Genomic DNA, 21,722 nt, shown 5'->3' with positions numbered 1-21,722 from the left:
CTATGTGTGAACTCCTTCCTGGGCTTGGCTGGTGTAGAGAAGGTTATTCATGGGCCAGGGATGTCTTAGGGAGATGGAGACATGGAGGTCGTTCCTTCCACACTCAGTCATCACCTGGGCTCATGAAACGTAAGGCACCCGGGTACTGGTGGGGGAGGTGGGGCAGGAGGATGTGAGGGTGGGAGCTTTCTCTCTGCTGGCTAGACTCCCATGGGCTTCTCTGTCTAGCAGCAGCCTGCTGTCCTGTCTAGGGTGGGGGGTCCCGCATGCCAGCCTTTTGCAGTTTTCCCCAAGGACCAGAGTTGGACTAAAAGAAGGGAGGTGGTGAGGTGGATAGACCGTTTTTCTCATAAGCAGACGTTCCCAGTATCTGGTTCTGGTTCCTTTTGCGTTTCTCTCTGGTCCCCAGGAAACATCCTAGAAGGCAAGGGTTCTTTTTTTTTTTTTTTTTTTTTGAGACAGAGTCTCATTCTGTCACCCAGGCTGGAGTGCAATGGCGTGATCTTGGCTTACTGCAACCTCCACCTCCCAGGTTCAAGCAATTCTCGTGTCTCAGCCTCCCGAGTCGCTGGGACTATAGGCACAAGCCACTACACCCAGCTAATTTTTGTATTTTTAGTAGAGACGGAGTTTCGCCATGTTGACCAGGCTGGTCTCAAACTTCTGACCTCAGGTGATCCACCCACCTTGGCCTCCCAAAGTGCTGGGATTACAGGGGTGAGCCACTGCATGCGGCTGAAGGCAAGGATTCTAAACTTGGAGACTAGAAATGTCCTAAAGGTATCTGCAACATTGGATGAGGAGTACAAGTGCATTTTTCTGGGATGATTCCTCCCTTTTTATCACATTCTCAGAAGTGTCTTTGATTCAGAAGAGTTAGGAATGCCTCCCTATTTCAGTTGGGTTTTCTGCCCTTTCTCCACGGAGGTCCAGACTCATTTTGCTCAATTTTTTTTTCTAGCTGGGGCCTGGGAGGTGGAGGCTGCAGGGCTTGGGTGGTAGAGCTGCCTGACAAGTGTTCAGCAGGGCTGTTGGGTCAGGGCCCTGTGGGCCTTCTGACCCAACCTGAAGATGGGTCTGCCGAGTCTAACAAGGTCAAGGGAAGATCAGAGGGACCCAGATTCTTTTTTCCCCCCCCCTTGAAACGGAGTCTTGCTCTGTTGCCCAGGCTGGAGCACAGTGGTGCAATCTCGGCTCACTGCAACCTCCGCCTCCCTGACTCTCACACTGTCCAGTGCCCTTGTGGTTACTTAGCATCATATCTTGAGACTGGCCTGGCAGGAGCCAGTGACTGTGGAATGACCACAGAAGATTCAGGGCAGCTGCCAGACCAGGGGCTATCTCTGCCCTGTGCTGCTTCTGCTCAAGAGAGGTTGTCACGAGCCTCTGATCTTCCCTTGAAGAACCCGACTGGGGCTCTTCAGAGGGTGGGGCCCAGGAAGTTGTAGTTAACCCCTTCCCCAGGCAGTCCTTACACAGCCATCTAGGTATGCCTGGGAACCTTGCACTAGGTTGGTGGTTCTCACTGGCTGCCCATTGGAATCATCTGGGGAGCCTTTTGGAAACGCAATGCTTACATTCCATCTCCCTAGAGCAACAGAAACTGCCCTCTGGAGGTGAATCCCAGGCTTAGAGATTCTGATGATTCTGTGGTCCAGCGAGTGCTGAGATCTGTCCTGAGCTCTGTGGGGAGGGGCCTGGACTGATCATTGCTTGGAAATGATTTTTGTCCTAGAGTAGGCCTTCAAGTTGATCAAATGCATGAATGAGCAAGCTTTTCTTGGAGTTTGTGGTGAAGCCCAGGACCCAGGTGCTTGCAGTCGTCCGGTAAGACTCCCAGGGACAAGCTAGAGAATCTGGCTGTCCCTCTGTCTCCATGGTGCCCAGCCCTCTTAGGCTCAGTTCAAAGGGCGAGGAGGCTAGTTAAATAAGAAACTGAGAGAAATATGGAGCATTATTGATTTATTAGAAAAACTAGTAAATGGGTTTCCTCTGGTTGGTGGAAGCACGGTTGAGCAGGTGGAGGACAGGACCCAGCTGGCCCCAGGGCCAGCCCCAGATTGCATGGTCTGTGCCCAACAGGGTTGCATTCCTCTGCAACTGCCGCCTCATTTCCTCCCTGAGCTTGTTTGTCCAAGCCACCAAGCCATGTGGTCCCACTGGCTTCATCCTCCTCTGGATTCCTGCCCCCCTCCCATGAAGGGAGGGAGAGGATTCAGGGTCAGCCTAGGGGACCCTGGTTCCCTCTGATAGGCAGGAAGGAAGAGGGATGTGGAGGAGAGGCTGAGCCTTCCACGGGCCTCCTGTTAGGGGTGTTAGTGGAGGCCAGGTTGGGGAGGGAAGCCCAAGGACCCTCCACACCTCCCATAGCCAGAGTCAGTTGAGGCTGGGACAAAGGGGAAGGAGAGAGGGAAGGAGGACCGCCTGACCTTGCCCAGAAGGAGCTTCCTCTAAACTGCCCTGGGGAGGAAGCCTGGTATGCTGGTGTGGACTGGAGCTGTCAACCTAGTTTGGGAATACTGTCAAAACACTGTAAAGTAGAATAAGGAGAGAAAAAAAAAGACCTTGCCAGGGCACTGGGAGAGCTTAGCCCTGGTGTGGCACACACAGGGTCTCCCAAAGCTGGATGCCTGCAGTTTCAGTCTAGTTGGTCGAATGTCTTGGGGCCTGGGTGACAGGAGGGATGTGTGGGGAGCTGGCAACAGAATGGTCACATGCAGCTGGCTGCCCTGGACCAGGCCGGGGGACCTGGGGTGGTGAGATGCTAGCTCTTCCACTGGAGCCCTTCCTTTCTTGGGTCTGTGGAGTTGCTTGTTGGGAATGCCTCACTTCAGGTGCTGATTTGGCACACGTGGAAGGGGGTGGGTGGTCCCTTGTCCCTTGGCTCCCTAAAGACTGGCACAGGGAAACAGTTGAGGGAGATGCTTGCCACCATCTGCCCTTCAGCAAGGAACCTGCCGTCTGCCCCAGAGGAGGACATGCTTGCAAGTGCACCAAAGGCCTACTTTATTGCTAGGTGAGTGCAGTCACCTCACTGCCTTGGTTTCCCCAGCTACAGAAAGAGGCTGGTGAGTGATATACACTAGGTTCCCTGTATAGGGTCATATGTACCAAAGCCAAATGAAGACCTTGCCCACCAGGGCGGGAACCTGGGGATATCAGGCTCCATCGGATGACGTCTTCCTTCCTGTGGCTCCTGCCTGCTGCAGTTGGTGTCACCCTGACATAGTGTCAGGGCCACAGGGTGGAACTGATTTCTGCCGGCACTGGTCAGCACTCAGGGTTCCTCAGGGGGCCTCATTCTGGATGCCTGCCCCTGTGGCTTCTACCTGAACCTCACCCACTTCATCTCCATGGAACTAAGGTCCTTCTCACAGGGAAGGTGATAGAAACTGACTGCAGGCCCTGGGGACTTTATGGTTTCCCTGGGGGAAAATGCCTGCTGCCACTGCCGCCCCCACCCACTTGACTCCTCTCTTGGACCTAACCCTAGTTAGATACTGGGCCAGAACTGTGTTGCTTTCAGAGTAGAGTGGTGGGGAAAATCCTTATGGAATGAGCTTTCTCTCCCTCCAGAAGTATGACCTGAGCAGCAAGGGGAAGGCCATTCCTGGGGACATAGGTTGCAGAGCTTCTGGTGCTCAGGGCTGGAGGGTGGTAGATATTTGACCTCTGTACTCATGTGACCCCCTCCCCGCCAAGACCTGGGGCCAGGACCTGGAGAAGCTGATCAAGGGGTACCACACCTTCATGGCTCTGGCCCTGACATTTGTCCCAGTTGTGCAGGGGTAGCTGTCACATGGGTGGTGATACCAAGACATGGCTGCGTCTGCCACCCCGAGACAATAGGTGATCGACTTTACTGTCTGCCTAGCCATTACCCTACAAAGTCCCAGCTGCAGACAGGATGCAGTTGAGCATTTGGCTTTGGGCTGCTTTACTGCAGGTGCGGGGGTATCCATCTTATATCTGGGGGCCCACACTGTCCCCTAGGGGGCCTATGTCTGTTGGATATTGCTAGTTTGGCTGCCACTGGGCAGCCAGTGGCACTGGGGGAGGGTCCCAGCATTGAGAGGGGAGAGCCTTAGGCAGTGTTGTGACATACCTGTCACTCCTTCAGATCAGAGCCCTGTGCCCTAGCCACGGTTTTCAATGAGGAATGGTCTGACCTTGCTGCCCCTCCTGGGACCGCCTGTGGTGGCACAAAGGGTGCTGGAGGCACTCAGCCAGGCCCTGCCAACCGTGGGAGGGTACCCTTTGATCTAGGGGGAGAAGCAGAGAGGAGGGATGTGGTTGCCCCTGAGGTGAGAGTCCCAGTTCTGCGGAAGCCCAGTGGGAAGGAGGCTGGCAGCACCCAAGGCCCTGCACCTAGTCTGGTCCCCTCAGACCCCTAGAGCCCCTGGCCCAGAGCTAGGGCTTTGTGGGCCACCTGAAGGCTCCTTCCTCATGCCCCTAGGGAGCTGGCCATGCATTTCCAGTGTCTTCTTCCTTTCCCCTTTCCCTGGCTGCCACCAGGTGGGAGGTGACCCCAAGCAAGACTTGCTTTAGGAACGGGCAGCGTTTGAGGAACCCCATCAGCCTTCTCCAGTTCCTTTTTTTTTGGTTGTGGGTAAGGGGCCTGCGCACCCTCGGCTCAGGAGGAGAGTGGGAGAGGAGGGTGTGTGCCTCAGAGAACCGTTTCCCGCCCCCAGGCCTGGAGGCCCCAAAGACGCCAGAGGAGCTGGGAGCCCCTGTCCCTGGAGCGGAGCCAGCGCGGGCGAGGGCATGGAGGGGGCGTCGGCCCAGGACGCGCGGGCGAAGGCAGCTTTTGCAGTGCAGCGTGGGGCCCAGGGGCCCGGCCCGCGACTCGACTCGTCTCGATTCGACAGGCGGGCGGCGGCGAGAGGAGGCCAAGGCCTGGGCTGCCCGGTCTCTGCGCTTCCCGACTCTGCCGTGCCCGCCAGCCCCACCCGCTACTTCTTTTTGGGGAAGAAGCTGAATCTCTTCTCCTTGTCCTTCTTGCCGAGGCTGGCGTCGGGGCCGGAGAGGGAAGGCAGGGGCAGGCTCTGCGCCTTGACGCGGATGCTCTGGGACTCGTTGATGGCGGTGCTCACGCCCTGCAGCCAGGACAGCATCTCCTCCTGCGGGGCGGAGGGTCACGGTGGAGTCTGGAGGCCCATAGCCCCCAACCTCCCGGGCCAGGCAACAATGGGGGGACTCTTGGGACTGCCCCTTCTGAGGGGGCCTCCAGGGCAAGCGGCCTGGGGTTCTCCACCTACCCCTTTCTTAGCCAGGTCTGGGCTAGGCTGCCCGCGCTTACCTCATCCTTGCCATGGAAGAGCCACTCGCTGCCATTACTCAGCCTAGGAGGACAAAGGGTTTCCTGTCATGGAGACACCTCTGGAGGGGGCGCTGGGCAGAGGGCTGGCTCTGATCCCACAATACCCTGAGCTGAACATCCAGACCCCTCTCAGGCAGCCCAGCACTTTCTGAGAGATCAAAGTCTGGACCATCAGCCTCTTTGATTTGAAAAACCCCTGAGGAGCAGCTCAGGCCTGGAGCTGGTCCCATACAGAGGGCCTCTGCCTTGCCACTAATGCCAAATCAAGCCATCAACCCGAGCTTTCAAAGGCCAGGAAGGCCTCACCTCAGCTTAAAGACGTGCTTCTTCTTCTTGTAGTTGGCAGCAATCTCACAGATGGCATGTCTCAGGGCCAGGGGTTCCTCCCCATGGTAGGGCATCCCCAGGGCCAGGTTCTTGGCATCCTTGTAGAAGGTTAACTCACTGTTCCTGAGCACACAGTACAGGTTGTTCCAGGACCTGCAAAAATGCAGACAGGCAGGTCACCCACATCCTGATATGGCATCTCTAAAGTCAATTCCTATAGCTTCACCATTAAAAAAAATTACACCATGTTTGTTCTGATACATAGTAACATGTTTTATTGTTAAAAAATCATCTGCATGTAATTTCATTACAAAAAATTAGCTATTATTAACATTTTATGTATTCCTTCTAGTCTTCACATTTTCACTTTTTTTTTTTTTTTACTATTCACAGATAGCTAAAACTGGGTTATGTATATATTCAATTTTATATCCTGTTTCTAAGCATAACACTAAATCATGAGTATTTCTCCATATCCTCAAATATTTTTTTTTGCCGGGCACGATGGCTAACACTTGTAATCCCAGCACTTTGGGAGGCCAAGGCAGGCAGACCGCCTGAGGTCAGGAGTTCAAGACCAGCCTGGCAAACATGGTAAAACCCTGTGTCTACTAAAAATACAAAAATTAGCTGGGCTTGGTGGCGCATGCCTGCAGTCTCAGCTACTCAGGAGGCTGAGACAGGAGAATCGCTTGAACCTGGGAGGTGGAGGTTGTAGTGAGCTGAGATCAAGCCACTGCACTTCAGCCTGGGTGACAGAGATGAGACTCTGTCTCAAAAAAAAAAAGCATATATATATAATATATATTTATATATACTTTTTATTTATATATTATTTATATTTTATATATTTATTATATAATATATATGAAATATATAAATATATATTATATATAATGTATATTACATATATATCATATACTATATAATACATTATACTTTATACATTATATAATACATATTTTATGTATTATACATTATATTTTATATATGATGTAGCAATTATATATAACATTTATTATATACAATATAATATATAGTATTTATATATTTTATATATATATATATTTTTAGACAGAGCCTCTGTCACTCAGGCTAGACTCAGGTGCAATCTGCTCTCTGCAACCTCTGCCTCCCAGGTTCAAGCGATTTTCTTGTCTCAGCCTCCCGAGTAGCTGGGACTACAGGTGCAAGCCACTACACCTGGCTAATTTTTATATTTTTAGTAGGAACGGGGTTTCACCACGTTGGCCAGGCTGGTCTCAAACTCCTGACCTCAGGCGATCCACCCACCTCGGCCTCACAAGGTGCTGGGATTACAGTCCTGAGCCACCATGCCCGGCCCATATCTTCAAATGTTTGTTTCTTAAAATAATTTTGAATAGCTATGTGGAAGACTATCAATCCCTTTATTGATGAAGCTTATAATACTGGAAAATGTGCCCGTAATTTAAATAGCAATGTGATGAACATTCTCATACATAAATCTGTACCTATAATACTGATCTTACCTTGAAGTACACTTATAGAAGTAGAACTGTTACATCTTAAGACCAACAGTAAAAAATTAACTTTTTACAGTATTTCTACATCCATTAGTGTATTTGATTCTCACTACAGAACTGTGAAGGAATGAACAGGGTTTTGTTTCAGTGAGTGTTTTTTGTTTTGATGGATGTGCCAAGTATACTAAACTTTTTAAAGGAACAAATTTTACAAATAGGGCTCATGTCGGCCGGGCGTGGTGGCTCACACCTGCAGTCCTAGCACTTTGGGAGGCTGAGGCGGGAGGATCATGAGGTCAGGAGTTCGAGACCAGCCTGACCAACACGGTGAAACCCCATCTTTACTAAAAATGGAAAGAAAAAATTAGCCAGGCGTGGTGGCACATGCCTGTAATCCCAGCTACTCAGGAGGCTGAGGCAGGAGAATCACTTGAACCTGGGAGGCAGAGGTTGCAGTGAGCCAAAATTGAGCCACTTCACTCCAGCCTGGGTGACAGAGTGAGACTCTTCTAAAACAAAACAAAACAAAAAAAGACAAATAGGGCTCATGTCAACTGGCATGTTTGGTGAGAGCATCAAACTCATAACTGAACAGGTGGGTTAGCCCGGGCCGCTTCACTCACACATGGGAAGCATGTTGCTGCATTTCTACAGCAACAGACTCTGTTTCCTCCTCCTCTTCATCCTCCCCTCTGTCTCCCTCCTCTCCTCTCCCTCTTCTCCTCCTTTACTTTTGAGGGCAGGAAGGTGGGGAAACTAGTAGGGCACATAGGGAGGAAGTTCTGGAAGGTCAGAGAGAGAAACTGACCCATACAGAGCTGGCTGCAAAGCCATTTTATGAAGGCCCATTTCTGACTCCGCGCTCAGGGATCTTTCCTTTAGCAGAAAGGCAGTTACTAAGAAGGAGCTGGGTCTTTGGAGAAAGAGCTTGCCTTGAACAAATGACTTAACCTTTCCGAGACTCTGATTTCCCCTCGGAAAATAGAAACATCAATGTCACAGGATTGTTGTGAAGATTTTATCAGTCCTAACATAATGCCTGGCACATAGTAGATGCTCAGTAAATGTTAGTTTCCCCTTTCCGGGTAGACTCTCCATTTAAGCAATAAATAAACCTCTTCAGGGCAATTGGGCCCCCAAATGGTTCCTTTTTGGAATTTGGAATCCCTTTCGTGAGTCCCCCAGACACACCCTGCATGCTCATGCTTCCAGCTGTCCCTGGGAATACGGCTGGCTTCAACCTCCTGGTGCTGCCCTATTTTCCTGGGACCCTGGACTGCTGCTAGAAAGAGGAGGCCCCCGGGGGCCCCAGGCAGAGACAGCCCTAGATAGACCAAACCCAAGGGCATGACTGTTTCAGGGTCAGGAAAGGACGCAGCCTTTGAGTCAGTTCTCGGGGTCATAGAGTCACCAAATGACAGCACTGGAAGGGACCTCTGGGGTGCAACTAGGCCATGCCCCACCCCCATCACTCCCATTTTACAGCTGAGGACACCGAGGCCTAGACTGGTGAAAAGTGGGGCTCGAACAAGGATGTTGTTAGTGCCAAGACCTACCTAACCTTTAGAGCTACCTATCCCTAGCCCTGGGATAATAGGATAATAACAGCTAGTGTTCACCAAGTGCCTACTGTGTGCCAGGAACAGTATCTGTAGTGAAAAGACATACTGTTCTCATCATCCTCTCCTTCCAAATGGGGAAACCGATTTAAAGAGGTTGAGTAACTTGCAAGAAGACACAGGATTTGAATTCAGGACCAGAACTGGAGATGGGCTTTCCCATCATGCCAAGTAGCCCTCGGGGCTGGCCCAGAGGGGTGCCCAGGAGCTCTCACAGGCCGAGGCAGAGGGTACCCCTCCCCCAGCACATGCCCCTGTCACCAAGGCTCTGCTGGCAGAGAGATCCCTCGGAGCTGCCCAACTTACCCTCAGCCAGCCCCAGCCTCTCCTGCACTCACCTGTTGGAAGCCTTCTTGTTGGGACCCTCCAGGTCATGCTTGCGGCCCAGGTAGCCTTCCATCTGCACGCTCTGCCCATGGTCCCGCGGGGCCAGCAGCGTTGCGGGCTCATCACCCTCGCTCAGAGGCGTATCTAGGACCTTAAAGAGGGGCTCTGTGGCGGGCCTCTCTTCCCCAGCGGATTTCTGCCCATCCTCGTGCTGCCCCGGCGGTGGTGGCTGCTGCAGGTTCTGAGGCCATGTTCCCTCTTCTTCCCCCTGCTCAGGGCATAGGGAGGAGCACAACTTTCTGGGGACTCTGGCCTAAAGATGGCTGTTCTCAGCAAAACTGGGAGGTCAGCAGCCACCTTCCCCACACCCTCAAGCCTACTTTCTTTCTACTCCCACCTCCTGGCCCACCCTGGCTCTCCCACAACCTGCTATGGGTGCCCACTTGCTTCCCTACTCTGCCTGTGCTTCTGGCTCCATTTCCACCCCATTCTCCCTTCAGAGAGCTGCAGGGTGGCCCCCTCTCTCCAATGTAACATAGCAGCGGAAGGTTCTCAGAGTGAGCCAAAGGGACCTGAGTGATTATTTCATTAAAGGGGTGTGAGGGGGGGCAGGTTCCAATGCTGCTGGCAAAGCTCTGGCCCCTCCCCTTGCTGTAGCCAGACACTCATATGAGGAAAGTTCTGCTGCTAAGACAAGTTTGACAACCACTTATAGTAGAATGTTGAATGGGAACTCTTCTGGTACTTTCAAATTGTGCCTAAAGCCCTAAAACTAAAGGTACCAGGTCCTAAGTCTGCCCCTGCCACCTTACAAAGGGAGAACCCAGACCCTCCCTGGCCATCAGCAGGTCTAACAGGTCCTTTCTCCATCATTTGATGGGAACTTTTTGGACAGGGCAGTGGTTCCTAACCCTGGCTGCCTTCCACAATCGCCTCAGGTGCTTTTAAAACAAACATTCTCAGGCTCCATCTCAAGATGCTGAGTTAACTGGCCCTGGGGGTCGGCACATTGGTATCTCTTACTGAGCATTTCATGGGATCTAATGCGCAGCAGGAGTTGAGAATCCCCCTCGTAAGGACGCACTGCCTTGGGGAACTGCTGTGGTCTTTACCTCCCTGCACCTCCCTGTGGAGACTTGGGGATGCCTGGCCCTTGCCCAAGTCAAGGGAGGGGTTTCCAATGGTGCCACTCACTGTATGACGTACAGGTGCCCACAAGAAGGGGAAGCTGACCTGCCATTCCCTGGCTGGGCGTCTCTTTATGCTAGACCTTGCTGATCTGCCCTTTTGCCTGTTGGGGCAGAAGAAAGAGAGGGCAGCACAGATTGGGGCAGCAGGGGGTGGCCTCCCATTGCCAGGTGGGGCAAGAATGGGTGGGTCTCCTCCGTGCCAAGGGAGCACCAAGGAAGGCAGCCTCGCTGGAGCCATCTGGCCAGGACCCTGTCCCAAAGGCCTGACTGCTAAACACCTTTCAGCAAGAGGTAGGAAGGCCCCCAAGCAGCTGGATGCCTGAAGCACCAAGGACATCTTCAGCCAGGAGGTCAGAAAAGGAAGTCCTTTTTCTGCTCCCTCCTCACTGCCCCAACAGCTGAAGACAGAGGTCCAGAAGAGTGCTGGGGAGGAGAGGGAAGGAGCCAGGAGAGAGCAGACCATGTTCTCCGCCCTGGTCTGAGTCCTTTAGACCATGGGGCGAACCCGAAACAGAGGATGGAGAATGGGAGGATATGGGCCCCATGTTGGACATCAGATTGAAGCTTTAAACTGAAACAACTGGGAAGACTTTTTATCCACTGAAAGTGACCAGGGTCTGCCTGAGGTGGCCTTAGGAATGGGAAGGGGGGCTCAATGGAGACGTTGGAAGGCAGTGGTTGCAAGAAAGATAAAACTGATCATGTTTGTATCTCATCAAATTAGCACTGTTCAGTAAACAGGTTACATGTTAGGGTTCCAGTAAGATTTCATTTAAAGAAAGGGTTAGGTGGCTGGGAAAGTTTGGAAACCACTGACTTAGCCTAACGCTTTCGATCTGTAATGAGAAAACCAATGCTCAGAGAGGTCAAGTGACTTGCCCAAGGTTATCTATGCCTACTGCCCAGAGTAGGCAGATAGATATGAGCAGGTGGGGGAACCCCTGAGAAAGGGAAGTCTGGAAAGTCTCACACCCCAGAGACCACCCAAAACATTCACCCTAGATATAAGCAGAGAGGAGGGGAAATATCTACACAGGAAGGAACGCCACAAGACACCCCTTAAGATGCTCAGTCATCACTCTGCAGTTAACCTGTGGGAATGTAGCCAGCTGCATGCTAAGGAGGGAAAGAAGGCAAAGGAGAAATTCCTACGAGATATGCAGGTACAATAAATACCAATATACACCCTTCCTGGAGTAGCAGTAATTAGCAACGTCACCATTCAGTAGGATTCATATCCGACACCCGCCCCTGCAGGTTCATCAGCTGACAGTAAGGGAGAGTCCCACAAACCTGGGGCGGGAACTAGGTGGGGCGAAAAGATGGAGACATAAGATAGAGGCAGGAAATTAGACAAAGGTGGAGACTTGGGACAGAGGCAGGAACTTAAAGAGAGTGTGACCTAATAAAAACCGCAAGACAGAACTCTCGAGCTGCTGGCTCATCTTTCGAGCAGCTTGCTCTGCCTCATCTTTCAGAGTGTACTGTCTCTGCTGCTACCTCACTCTTGCTGTGAATACTGCTGCTTCCCAGGTGGACCCGCTGGCTCCTCTCTTGGAGTCTACTTCAATAAACTCCCAGGCTAGGTGCGGTGGCTCACGCCTGTAATCCCAACACTTTGGTGGATCACGAGGTCAGGAGATCGAGACCATCCTGGCTAACACAGTGAAACCCCATCTCTACTAAAAATACAAAAAATTAGCTGGGCATGGTGGCACGTGCCTGTAGTCCCAGCTACTTGGGAGGCTGAGGCAGGAGAATCGCTTGAACCCGGGAGGTGGAGGTTGCAGTGAGCCGAGATCACACCACTGCATTCCAGCCTGGGTGACAGAGTGAGACTCTGTCACAAAATAAATAAATAAATACAATCCCTGCTCTTTATTTTCCTTCAGTAAACCTTTTGCTTCCATTACTACTTGGTCTCTTGGCCGAATTCTCCCAAGTAAGACTAAGAATTGAGAACTCTGCATTTCCTGGTGACAACAAAGCTAATAGGTATAGGAGGCAGTTTGGAACATGCACTCCCAAAATGGACAGACCTGTGCTTTTATCCCATCTTTACGGTGTTCATCTTTTCCCACCTTAGCGCCCCTGAGGGTTGTGGCCAGGCCACTCTTCTATGCATCTGGCAGCCTTTGGACCCTAGAGTGTCTGCAATGAGCCAGCACTGGCCACAAGGATCTGGAGGCCCCAAAGCCCTGCCTGCATCACTGTCACAGGGAGGAAGAGCAGGAGAGGCAGGGATGGGACTGGAAGCCTGGGCTTGGGGTCTTTCTGTGGATCCTGTGCTCTGACTTGGGTATACATGTGGGGAGGGGCCTGCTTTTCCTCCAAGAGGGGCGGGAGTAGGTTCCAGAGGAGGGGACATGGGCTGTACTGCTGCTCCTGCTACCATCAGTGCTCTCCCTGCCCTTGGGTCTCAGAGAAGCAGCCATGGCAGATATAGGGAGGGAAGCTTGCCTCTCAGCCATGTTTGCCCCTCTTACCCAGCCTCTGCTCTCCTGGGATTGGTTTTGCTAGAGACCTCTGTGTCTACATTTTCTTCCTATACTTCCATTCCATTTTCCTTCCTTTAGAAAACTGTCCTCTGAAAATAGAGACGGATTTTGCCAGGACTGACTCCCAACTTAATCCCACCTTTCTTCTGTTTCCTCTTAACGGGTGCCTGGCCCACATTCCTTGGCAGGGACATTCAGAGGCCATGCCAGTGCGATCAAAAATTATATGGCCAGGTCACAGGTTGGCTTTGGAAAATGGGGGTTTTCCAATCTCTCCAAACGCAAAGATTTCTTTGGCGTTCCCGACTGCTCCTGTAGAGACAATTTAAAATGCATCTTGTCCTCTCCACCCTGAAGGCCAAGGCCAAGAATGAGGGTGAGAGGTGAAGGAACTGGGCTTTGGCAGGGCTTCCCTTCCTCTCTGGGAGGGGGGAGCAGACACAGGTGAGAAAGGTGGGGTGTAATGAAGGTGGGTACAAGAGAGGGGGAAGGGGCTTTGGGGACAATCTTTCTTCCCCTCCTCAGCTCCCAGGAGGCTGGCCAACTCCCTGGAAGGGGACAAGGAGGAGGAACCAAGAGGGGCTGAGATGAGGGGATAAAGAGGACAGGGATTTCTAGAAGGCCCTGTGAGCAGATACCGATGAGCTCTCAGAGGGAGCTGGCCCCTTCCCTCAGCCCCCTTCCTGCTCTCTCATCCGGGACCAACAGCAGAGGGCCTCCTGAGAAGCCCACCCCTTCTCAGGTGTTGGGTCAGACAGGCCTGGAGTGAGTCCCTGGAATTCCATTTGGGGGAAGGGAGAGAACCTTCCTGACTCAGTTAGTGGGAGTGAGCCCATGACCTACTTCACAGGTGGTTTGCAGCCTTTTAAAGTGAGGTCATGTCTGTAAATGTTGGCTCTCTTATGATATTTCACCCCTCCCTATCCACCCCTGCCTCCCTGGGGCTTTGCTGAGCAATTATGGTGGCCAGTGTCCCTTGGGGCTAGTGTAAGGATCTCAAAAACCCTCTTGTTCCTGGAGTAGCGGATGCTCAGGACTGAGAAATGGAGAAGGGGAATTTCAGCCATTGGCAGGCAAGGCCTCAGCCCCTCCTTTCTCGGCCATTTTCAGTTGGAATATTCTGACGCTTGAGACAGGAAGGGGGAAGCCATGTGAACAGGTAAGCAGTGCAGGAAGGCCTGAGGCCCCACCCCTTTAGGGCAGTGCAGAAGCGGCCTGAGGCCCTGCCTCAATGCTTGGAGTGGGGCACTGAGGTGGAGGGACCCCAGAAGCCAAAGGCAGAGGTCCCCAGGTCCGGCTGAAGACAACAGTGTGCTGCTGAGTGGAGGGCTCTGGTAATTCACAAGTGGATTTTACAAAGAGCTCACAACTTTGTCAAGAAAAGACTTCCAGGAAGATTGTATCTAGATATATACCCAAGAGGTCAAATCCTTTTCTGAAGCAGAACCATTTTTTAAAAAGTTACTCTTGGGGTTCCCATCTGCCCAGGGAAAGTGCACAAACAGCAGAGAGCAGGCTGGAGGGATGGCCAGATGCTGCCGGCAGGCTCCTTGCTCATGGTAGGGGGAGGGGGTGGGGGGGGGGTGGGAGCCTGACACAGCCCTGCAAGCATGTGAGTGTGTATGTGTATGTAAAGATCTTTTGCAATTCATAAGAGATAAGGAATTTCTCGGGGCCTTTCATTTCTAGCCATGCCTCTCTGGGAGGGGTATGTAGGTAGAATCAACAACGGGGGCCTTATCAGGGAAGGGGGTGGGGGAGGCTGGAGATGGGGTAGATGAAGCTGATGTGAGAAAAGAGATTCTCAGAATTCTAGAGCTGGAAAGAGGCCTTAGGGTCATGGGACTCAGCCCCTCCTATCTCAGATGGGAAAACCGGGTTCCAGCAAAGCTCAGTGACGGGCTGAGATTAGAGCACACAGCAAGTTAGTAGCAGAGCTGGGGCAAGAATCCATGGCCCTGCTTCCCTATCCACACAATGCCTCTCAGATTGGAAAGGGCACCGCAGGTGGTGTGGGAAGGCAGGGAGCCAAGTAGCTGGGCAGGGACCCATCCATGACCCCTTTGCCGCGAACCTGCAGTGGGAGGCCTGTGGTCCTGTTGAATCAGCCCTGCTTCTTTCTAGGCCAGATCCATCAAGGACCTCCCAGCTGACCAGCTGAACCATCCACCCATGCCAACTGTGGGCCCTGGGTCGGCTAGCAGCATGGTGTGGCAGGAAGACCCACCTCCCCTTAGCCTCAGGGCTAACACGAGGGGATGAGGTGAGGCTGCCCCCCTGTAAGCAGGCCATGGTCTGAGGTGGGGACTGCCTTACCCGACAGGAGGTGAGATCTATGGACACAGAGCACCAGGAGGGGCGATGCTGGCTACTCATGTGGCTGAGGTGTGACTAAGGGACCGGCAGGTTCTGCCCAAAGGTGCCGTGTATGGAGGAGCTGATCTGAGATTCCCTTCCACCTCTGTGCTGTAAGGCAGGGGCTGCTGCTGGAGTCCTCAGGTCATCAGGAAGATGCAGATTCCCCCTGTACCACTGAGGGCAGCCACCCACCAGAGCAGGGGACACTCTGAAGGAAGAGAGTCCCGCTGCTTGGAAGAAATTCTGGGTGTCCAGCTGGGGGCAGCAAGGGAGTCTAGACCATAAGTGGAGGTGAAAGAGAATTGGGGAGTGAGCTGAATAAGGGAAGGCACTGCCTTTAGTCCTCTGGTTGGGGAAGAGGCAGGGGGAGGTGTCCGAGGAGCTGTGTGTACTGGCTGTGGGATCGTGACATCAGAGGAGGGCAGGGGACAAGCAGCATTGGTTGCTGGTTGACAGGGATCAGTGGAGAAGAGGGCACAGGCCTTTTGGGGTCTCACAGGATTGTGGTCAAACCAACGGAGAGGCCGCAGACTCCCAATGGGTGGGGGATGGCCATCTCCGGGTCTCTGTAGTCTTGCAAAGTCAAGCAGGAGTCTGTGTAAGCTTGACTTTTTAGGGTCCTGCCTTGCTAGGAAACTGGCTTGGGTCGGGGAGGCAGGGGTTGGGGTCTTCACAGAGGATATGCAAAACAGGCCAGGGACATGGGCAGGTTGATAAATGTCTTCTCCAGGCCAAAGGAGGTGAAGGTGTATGTCCAGGCTCAGCCAGCAGGTGGCGCCGGGGACTGCACACAGACGACAAACTCCTCAGGCTCCCAGGAGAAACACAACCTGGCTCGGGACCACAGGGTCTTTCAGAGGTTCTGAAGATGCTCAGCGAACCCGGATGCATTTACAAGCAAAGAACACAGGCGAAAAGGTCTTCTCTCTAAAGGTAACGCCAGTGAGAACCAGGGCCTGAGGATGCACCGCAGAAACAGACTGACTGCAGAAATGGGATGCATCATGCCACGACTGAATTCATGTTAGAATTCACATGAAGGATGCTGCTTTTAAGAGATGAAGGACTGAGGTGGGGGATGGAGAAAAATGAAGGGACTTAAATGATCACCTACTCAGTGCCAGCTGCTCTACCTACATTGTCTCTTCCAATCCTCCCAGCCTCTCTGCAAGGCAGGTAGTGTTATTACCCCTGTTTACAAATGAGGGAAACTGGGGGTCATACAGAGTGAGTGATCTGTCCATAGTCACACATTAGTGAGGAATGTTGAGGACACAGGTCTGTCTGGCACCAAACTCTGTGTTCTTACTAAATCCTGCTGCAAGAGGGGAGACCTGTATCCTCACTCCAGAGGAAAGCACCTGTCCGATGGGGTTCACAGTCTAAATGAGATGATCCTGGCTTATACAAAACACGTGGCTGATTGACAGAGGCAGCATAATCACGCCAGAGCTGGAAGAGGGGCTTGGGGCCAAACAAGCCCCCCTGCTAGATGCCTTAGGCAACCAAAGAGTGCTGGTGACTGTGGGGTGCGGGGAGCTGGCAGCCAAGAAGTGTTGCCCTCGCCCGATGTCCGATATCTCAGCTCTTGTCCTCTGGGTGAGAAGGGCTGTCACTGGGTGGGTTGGAAAGGCTGTTCAGAAGACAGTTGTTTGCAAGAGAAGAAAAAGGTTTGTTGAGCTGAGGGCACCCAAAGAGATGAAGAGATGGCAACTTAAGGTGGGCAGAGACAGATGCCTTAAAGGAGAAAGCAGAGGCTGTTGCTGAACAGGGGGAAAGAGCCAGGGCAGGGAGCTGAGGCTGGGATGCATGGTGAGGAGTCCCCTGGATTGCAGGCCAAGGGATGGGGAAAGGCTCTTATGAGAAGTGGGGTGGGGGAGCAGTCCAGTGCAACACTGCACCCCAGAGTCCAGCTGTCTGTCTGAGATGGCAACGGGGGGGCCTGGCCAAGATGACAGGAAGGGAGGCAGGGCAGAAGAGCACCCGGTAAAGCGAATGGAGGGGAAGGGGAATGGCAGTGTGCAGGGGAGGAGAAAACTGGTTCACTGTCACCAGGGCGTGAGAAGAGAATGAGGCTTCCTCGGGAGCTGTCTTCACCATGCCCACCACCTGTGTGGCCTCTTCAGGTCCCTGCCCTGAAGGAGCTGCTGGCTGCTTAGTCGCTCAGTGGCCCTGAGCCAGCCACTCAGCATTTGAAAGATTAGAGAGAGTTAGAAGACACTGACTCCCCTATCCAGATCTGCCACTCAGTGGTCACGTCGTCCGCTTCGAACCCATTTCTGAGATGCCTCCACTGTTAACTGAGTCTCCAGTTAACATTAAAGGGATTAGGAGCACCAATCCGTTTCAGGGACGTCACACATGGCATCACCACAGCCCTGCTGAGGGAGTTCTCAGAGCAGTTCACACTTCACTTCCCAAAACCAGAATCAGGCACAGTGGACAGGAAGATGCGCAGGGCTGTGCACTGGGGACCTTTAACCTGGGGGGACTTGCAGCATCATCAGTACCATTTCTTCTCCATGCAATCCACCTCCTTCTCTCCCAGGAGAAAACAGCCTCTCACCACACGTTACACTGGGGCTTCTGAGGCACCCAGAGCCTAGGAGGTGGGGGATGCTCAGCAGCACCCCCAAGTCCTTCCCTAGATACTGAGGCCATCGGTATCTAGGATGTTCTGAAACACAGCTTGAAAGGAAGAACTTAGGAAGAGTTGTCAGAGCAGAGGGGCCAGGAATATTAAATCTGACCACAGCAAGGAGAAAGGGACATGCCCAGCAGCGGGCAGGTGTCCAGAAAGAGCCTACAGCAGGTTTCTCCAGGGAGCCAGGCACAGTGCCAGAGTGTAGGCAGACACACCCCTGCCACACTGACTCAGGCATACTGGGTAGACAGGAACACGCCCAGGTTTTGGGGAAAACTGACGTTGTTTCCAGCTGGGTCTGCCTATTACCAACAAACATAGGATTTGCATTCGCTGCAAAATGTCTGAAAGAGTAGCAGGAGGAGAAGGAAAGACTGGGAGAGCTTGTTCAGGCGAGAAGAAACACAGCTGCTGTCTCCACACCCACATCTCTTCCATCCAAGGACGTCAGAGCCCCACCACTGGCTGCTGATTAAAGCTCCTGGCTGCCTGCCAGGGAGGCTGCTGCTCGGGGAGGTGCTCAGGTTGCCAAGGGGCAGCAGCAGCTGGAGCCAGCCAGACACTGGCCAAGAGGTGGTCCTGGCTGCAAGTCCAGTGCCTGCTCAGCCCCTCACGTTCGTAAGTGCTGGTTACTTCCATGAAGCCACATAAACCTTTAATCCTATGGGAATGGAGAGGCAAGGGACCTAGGAGTCTCAGCTCCCATGTTCAGCCCTAGCGAGATGCTCAGTCCCTTTCTCCAGGGCTGCTGGCTGCACAGGCAGTGCTGGAAGGCCACGCGCAAGAACGGCATCTGTGAGCTGCCCTTGGGGAAGAGAGCTTTCCCTGACTTCCTGACGAGAAGGCTGACAATGAGGGGGCACCCAGCAGCTGCTTTCTGGAGTGACCTGGCATCCCAGGGTCCCCTCTGCACTACAGCCTAGATCTAGCCTTGGGGCTTGGAGGCAGGCAGGGTATGTTTATCCCACACAGTGAGCCCTGGCAAAGGCGATTAGGAGCACCAATCCCTTTCAGGGACGTTACACATGGCATCACCGCAGCCCTGCTGAGGGAGTTCTCAGAGCAGTTCACACTTCACTTCCCAAAACCAGAATCAGGCACAGTGGACAGGAAGATGCGCAGGGCTGTGCACTGGGGACCTTTAGCCTAGGGGAACTTGCAGCATCATCAGTACCATTTCTTCTCTATGCAATCCACCTCCTTCTCTCCCAGGAGAAAACAGCCTCTCACCACACGTTACACTGGGGCTTCTGAGGCACCCAGAGCCTGGGAGGTGGGGGATGCTCAGCAGCACCCCCAAGTCCTTCCCAGGGCCACAGCCCCAGGTGAAGGGGAGATGCTTAGTCTGGAGCAGGTCTGACTGCCCACTGCCGAGGGCTCCCTTGCGGACCTGGGCCTCCTTCAGGGCACTATCCTTACCGTAGCAGAGGTGCAGCCCCACCTCTAGTCCCCCACAGGGACAAAGGCAAACACCCCTGCCCTTTACTACTTCTTTCCCATCTCCCGTCTCACACCAGTGGGTACCTGAGACCAGCCAGTACCACAGCACTAAGCACCAGGCAAGAGGAAAGTGGTGAAAACCACCTCTCCCAGCCCCTCCCTGTAATTTGCTAAATTGCTGGCATACAGGAATGTTCCAGACTTTTGGTAATTCTCCAGAGAAGGCTTTATAAGAGTGGGGAGACTCAGGGGATTAGGTGGTTTTTATCTAAAATCATGCAGGAAGTTTCCAACAGAATTGAGGACTAGAACCCTGATGTCCTGACTTCCCCTCCAGCAGTTTTGTCTTTCGTGAGTGAGGTCTTGTTTCTTCTGCCTGGCCTCCCATGCACTTACCTGTATGAACGGATTGGCCTTTACCAGAACGTGCTCTAATGTGAAAAGGCAAGAGGTGAGGGAAGGCGGTGGGACCGTGCAGTGATGTGCTTGAGAAAGAGGCTGATGTGTGGGATGGCAGCTCCAGTCACCATGTGCACACACACGTGGGGAAGGGGAGGACTGGCGTGGGGTGCCGCCCTGTGGTGTGCAGCTGTCCAGACAGGAGCAGGGGTGCCTGGTCCACTCCCATCAGTTCCCCCCAGCAGGAAGCCGACATGCACAGTGAGGGGTTGTACATGAAGCAACACCGCATGGATCTATTCTGTAGGGCACCGACACCAGACCACACACAGAGGACCAGCAGGAGAGCCACCGTTCCCCCAGGACTATCCCCGAGGGGAGGCACAGCCATTGGCCATCCCTCCCTGGGAGAGGCCTGCGGTTCTGTGAAGGGGTAGTCCCAGGCAGGCTGGAGGGACCAGCCGCTGGGCTTGCGAGGAGCCTTCTAGAGCCAGGTTGGGCTTTCCCACAGGCTCTGTCCTCCTCTTTCTCGCATCGAAGGTGGATGGGGTATTAGGCCCTCCCTCTGAGGTTCGTGGATCCTCATGAGAACTTAACAAAAGGCTCAGAAGGGAGCAGCAGTAGGAAATCTGTGCGTGAGGCCTTGGGTCTGGTGGTTCGTTTGAGTCACCATCTGGTTTCTTTCTGGTACCGGGCACAGGCCAGTCTTCCCATCTGCTGGAGTGGCTGGCTCTCCGGAAAGCGTCTCAAATGTGGGCTCACTTCTTCCCCCAAAGAGATCATCAGGTCCAAACAGGTTTTATTCCCCCCAACCCGGTGACATTCAGGTGTTGGCTGGAGGCGGCTCTGATGCACAAGTAATTACATTTGCACAGACACACACGACACAGACAATGGATGGAGTCGCTCTGGTGCTCACAGAGGAGCCCGCACACCAGGACACCGCCACATGCAGACACACAGGGACGCACGGCAGAAGCAGGCAGGGGCAGGGCACAGGGATGGCCCCAGCCCGTGTTCACAGTCTGTGCCGGGCCCCCAGAGTTCGCTCTCCTTCCGGCAGGGGCTGTTGCTGGGAAAAAGGGGCTGGGACGCAGTCCACCACAGACAGGGAGGCGACCCCACATGCGACGACGGGAGCTTCGGAGGGAACTTCTGGGAGAGACCCTTCAGCAGGAGCCCAGCAGTGCCCTCTGCTGGGCATGGTGGGCTGGTGCAGCTAGGAAAGGGAGACCTCTGGCCAGGCTGGAGGCCACAGAGGGGTGTGTGTGTGTGTGTGTGTGCGCGCGCGCGCGCGCACGTGGCGGGTCGGGGAGGGCATCTGTCTCAGGGTGAGAAGGGCTGAAAAAGAGAGGCCTCACTATCTGTACATGTTTCTGGGGGTGACTGGTGTACCAGAAACTTCCATCTGGAATGCCAGTCTTCCTAACCTCACCCCCAGGTTCAGGCAGGCTCACGGGGCACCTGGAGAGGTGGGCTGCAGGAAGGATCTGTGGCTCCCTTGAGCCCCAGTGCAGCCTGCCACAGCGGGGACATGCGGGGGGAAGCCATGCAAGCCGTGTGCTGAATTCTTGCTTTCCTCTCGGTCAGCTGCTCCTGAGAGCAGTTCCCTAAGCCTGGGTGACAGCCTCCCAGGCTCCCTGCACAGACCCCAGGGGGTCCTAAGGGGCCTGCTCCAGGTAAGGTCCTGAGGCGCATGCCCTAGGCCTCTGGCAGCTGCTGTGTTGGGTTCTCCCTGTCCCTTGAGCCAGGCCTCTGGCTCATCCTCCTTTCCTACAAGTTGGGGGGCTGACCTCTGTTACTCAAAGCCCTGGAATTCGCCTCAATTTTGCAGGCTTCCTTCAAGTCTGTTCTTGCCCCAGAACCAGCTCCATATCCAGACTCACTGACCCACAGGCCTCAGGCCAGGTCGGTGGAAAGAGGAGAGGGCTCTGCACAGGGGGAAAGAATCACCTACAAGGATGGGTACCCCCACTTCACCACTGAAGATGCCTGAAGTGGGGCAGGTGGGATGGGACAGCCAAGTGGTTGGTGTGTGTGTGAGTATGGGTGTGTGTCTGTGGGGGTGTGGTGTGTGTTCGCATGTATGTGTGTG

At 53.6% G+C, this 21,722-nt stretch overlaps 1 protein-coding gene across 3 annotated transcripts in view; it reads right to left on the bottom strand.

The window, feature by feature from the left end:
* Positions 1-1,947: 1,947 nt before the first annotated feature.
* Positions 1,948-21,722, bottom strand: part of SPTB (spectrin beta, erythrocytic) — a 133,575-nt gene continuing 113,800 nt past the window's right edge. For 2 of the 3 annotated variants that reach the window (XM_055289100.2, XM_055289101.2), the window contains exons 33-36: positions 9,110-9,366; positions 5,627-5,800; positions 5,300-5,342; positions 1,948-5,120 (exon numbers count right to left, since the gene is read on the bottom strand). In XM_055289100.2, the coding sequence (XP_055145075.1) occupies positions 4,953-5,120; positions 5,300-5,342; positions 5,627-5,800; positions 9,110-9,366 (642 nt within the window). In that variant the 3' untranslated portion in view covers positions 1,948-4,952. The remainder of the gene's footprint in view (positions 5,121-5,299; positions 5,343-5,626; positions 5,801-9,109; positions 9,367-21,722) is intronic. The other variant, XM_055289103.2, reaches the window with a different exon arrangement.

Source organism: Symphalangus syndactylus, chromosome 8 (genome assembly GCF_028878055.3).
Source record: "Symphalangus syndactylus isolate Jambi chromosome 8, NHGRI_mSymSyn1-v2.1_pri, whole genome shotgun sequence".
NCBI classification, from domain to species: Eukaryota; Metazoa; Chordata; class Mammalia; order Primates; family Hylobatidae; genus Symphalangus; species Symphalangus syndactylus.
Note: the sequence above shows the minus strand (reverse complement) of the source record. Positions and strands in the feature narration are given on the sequence as shown.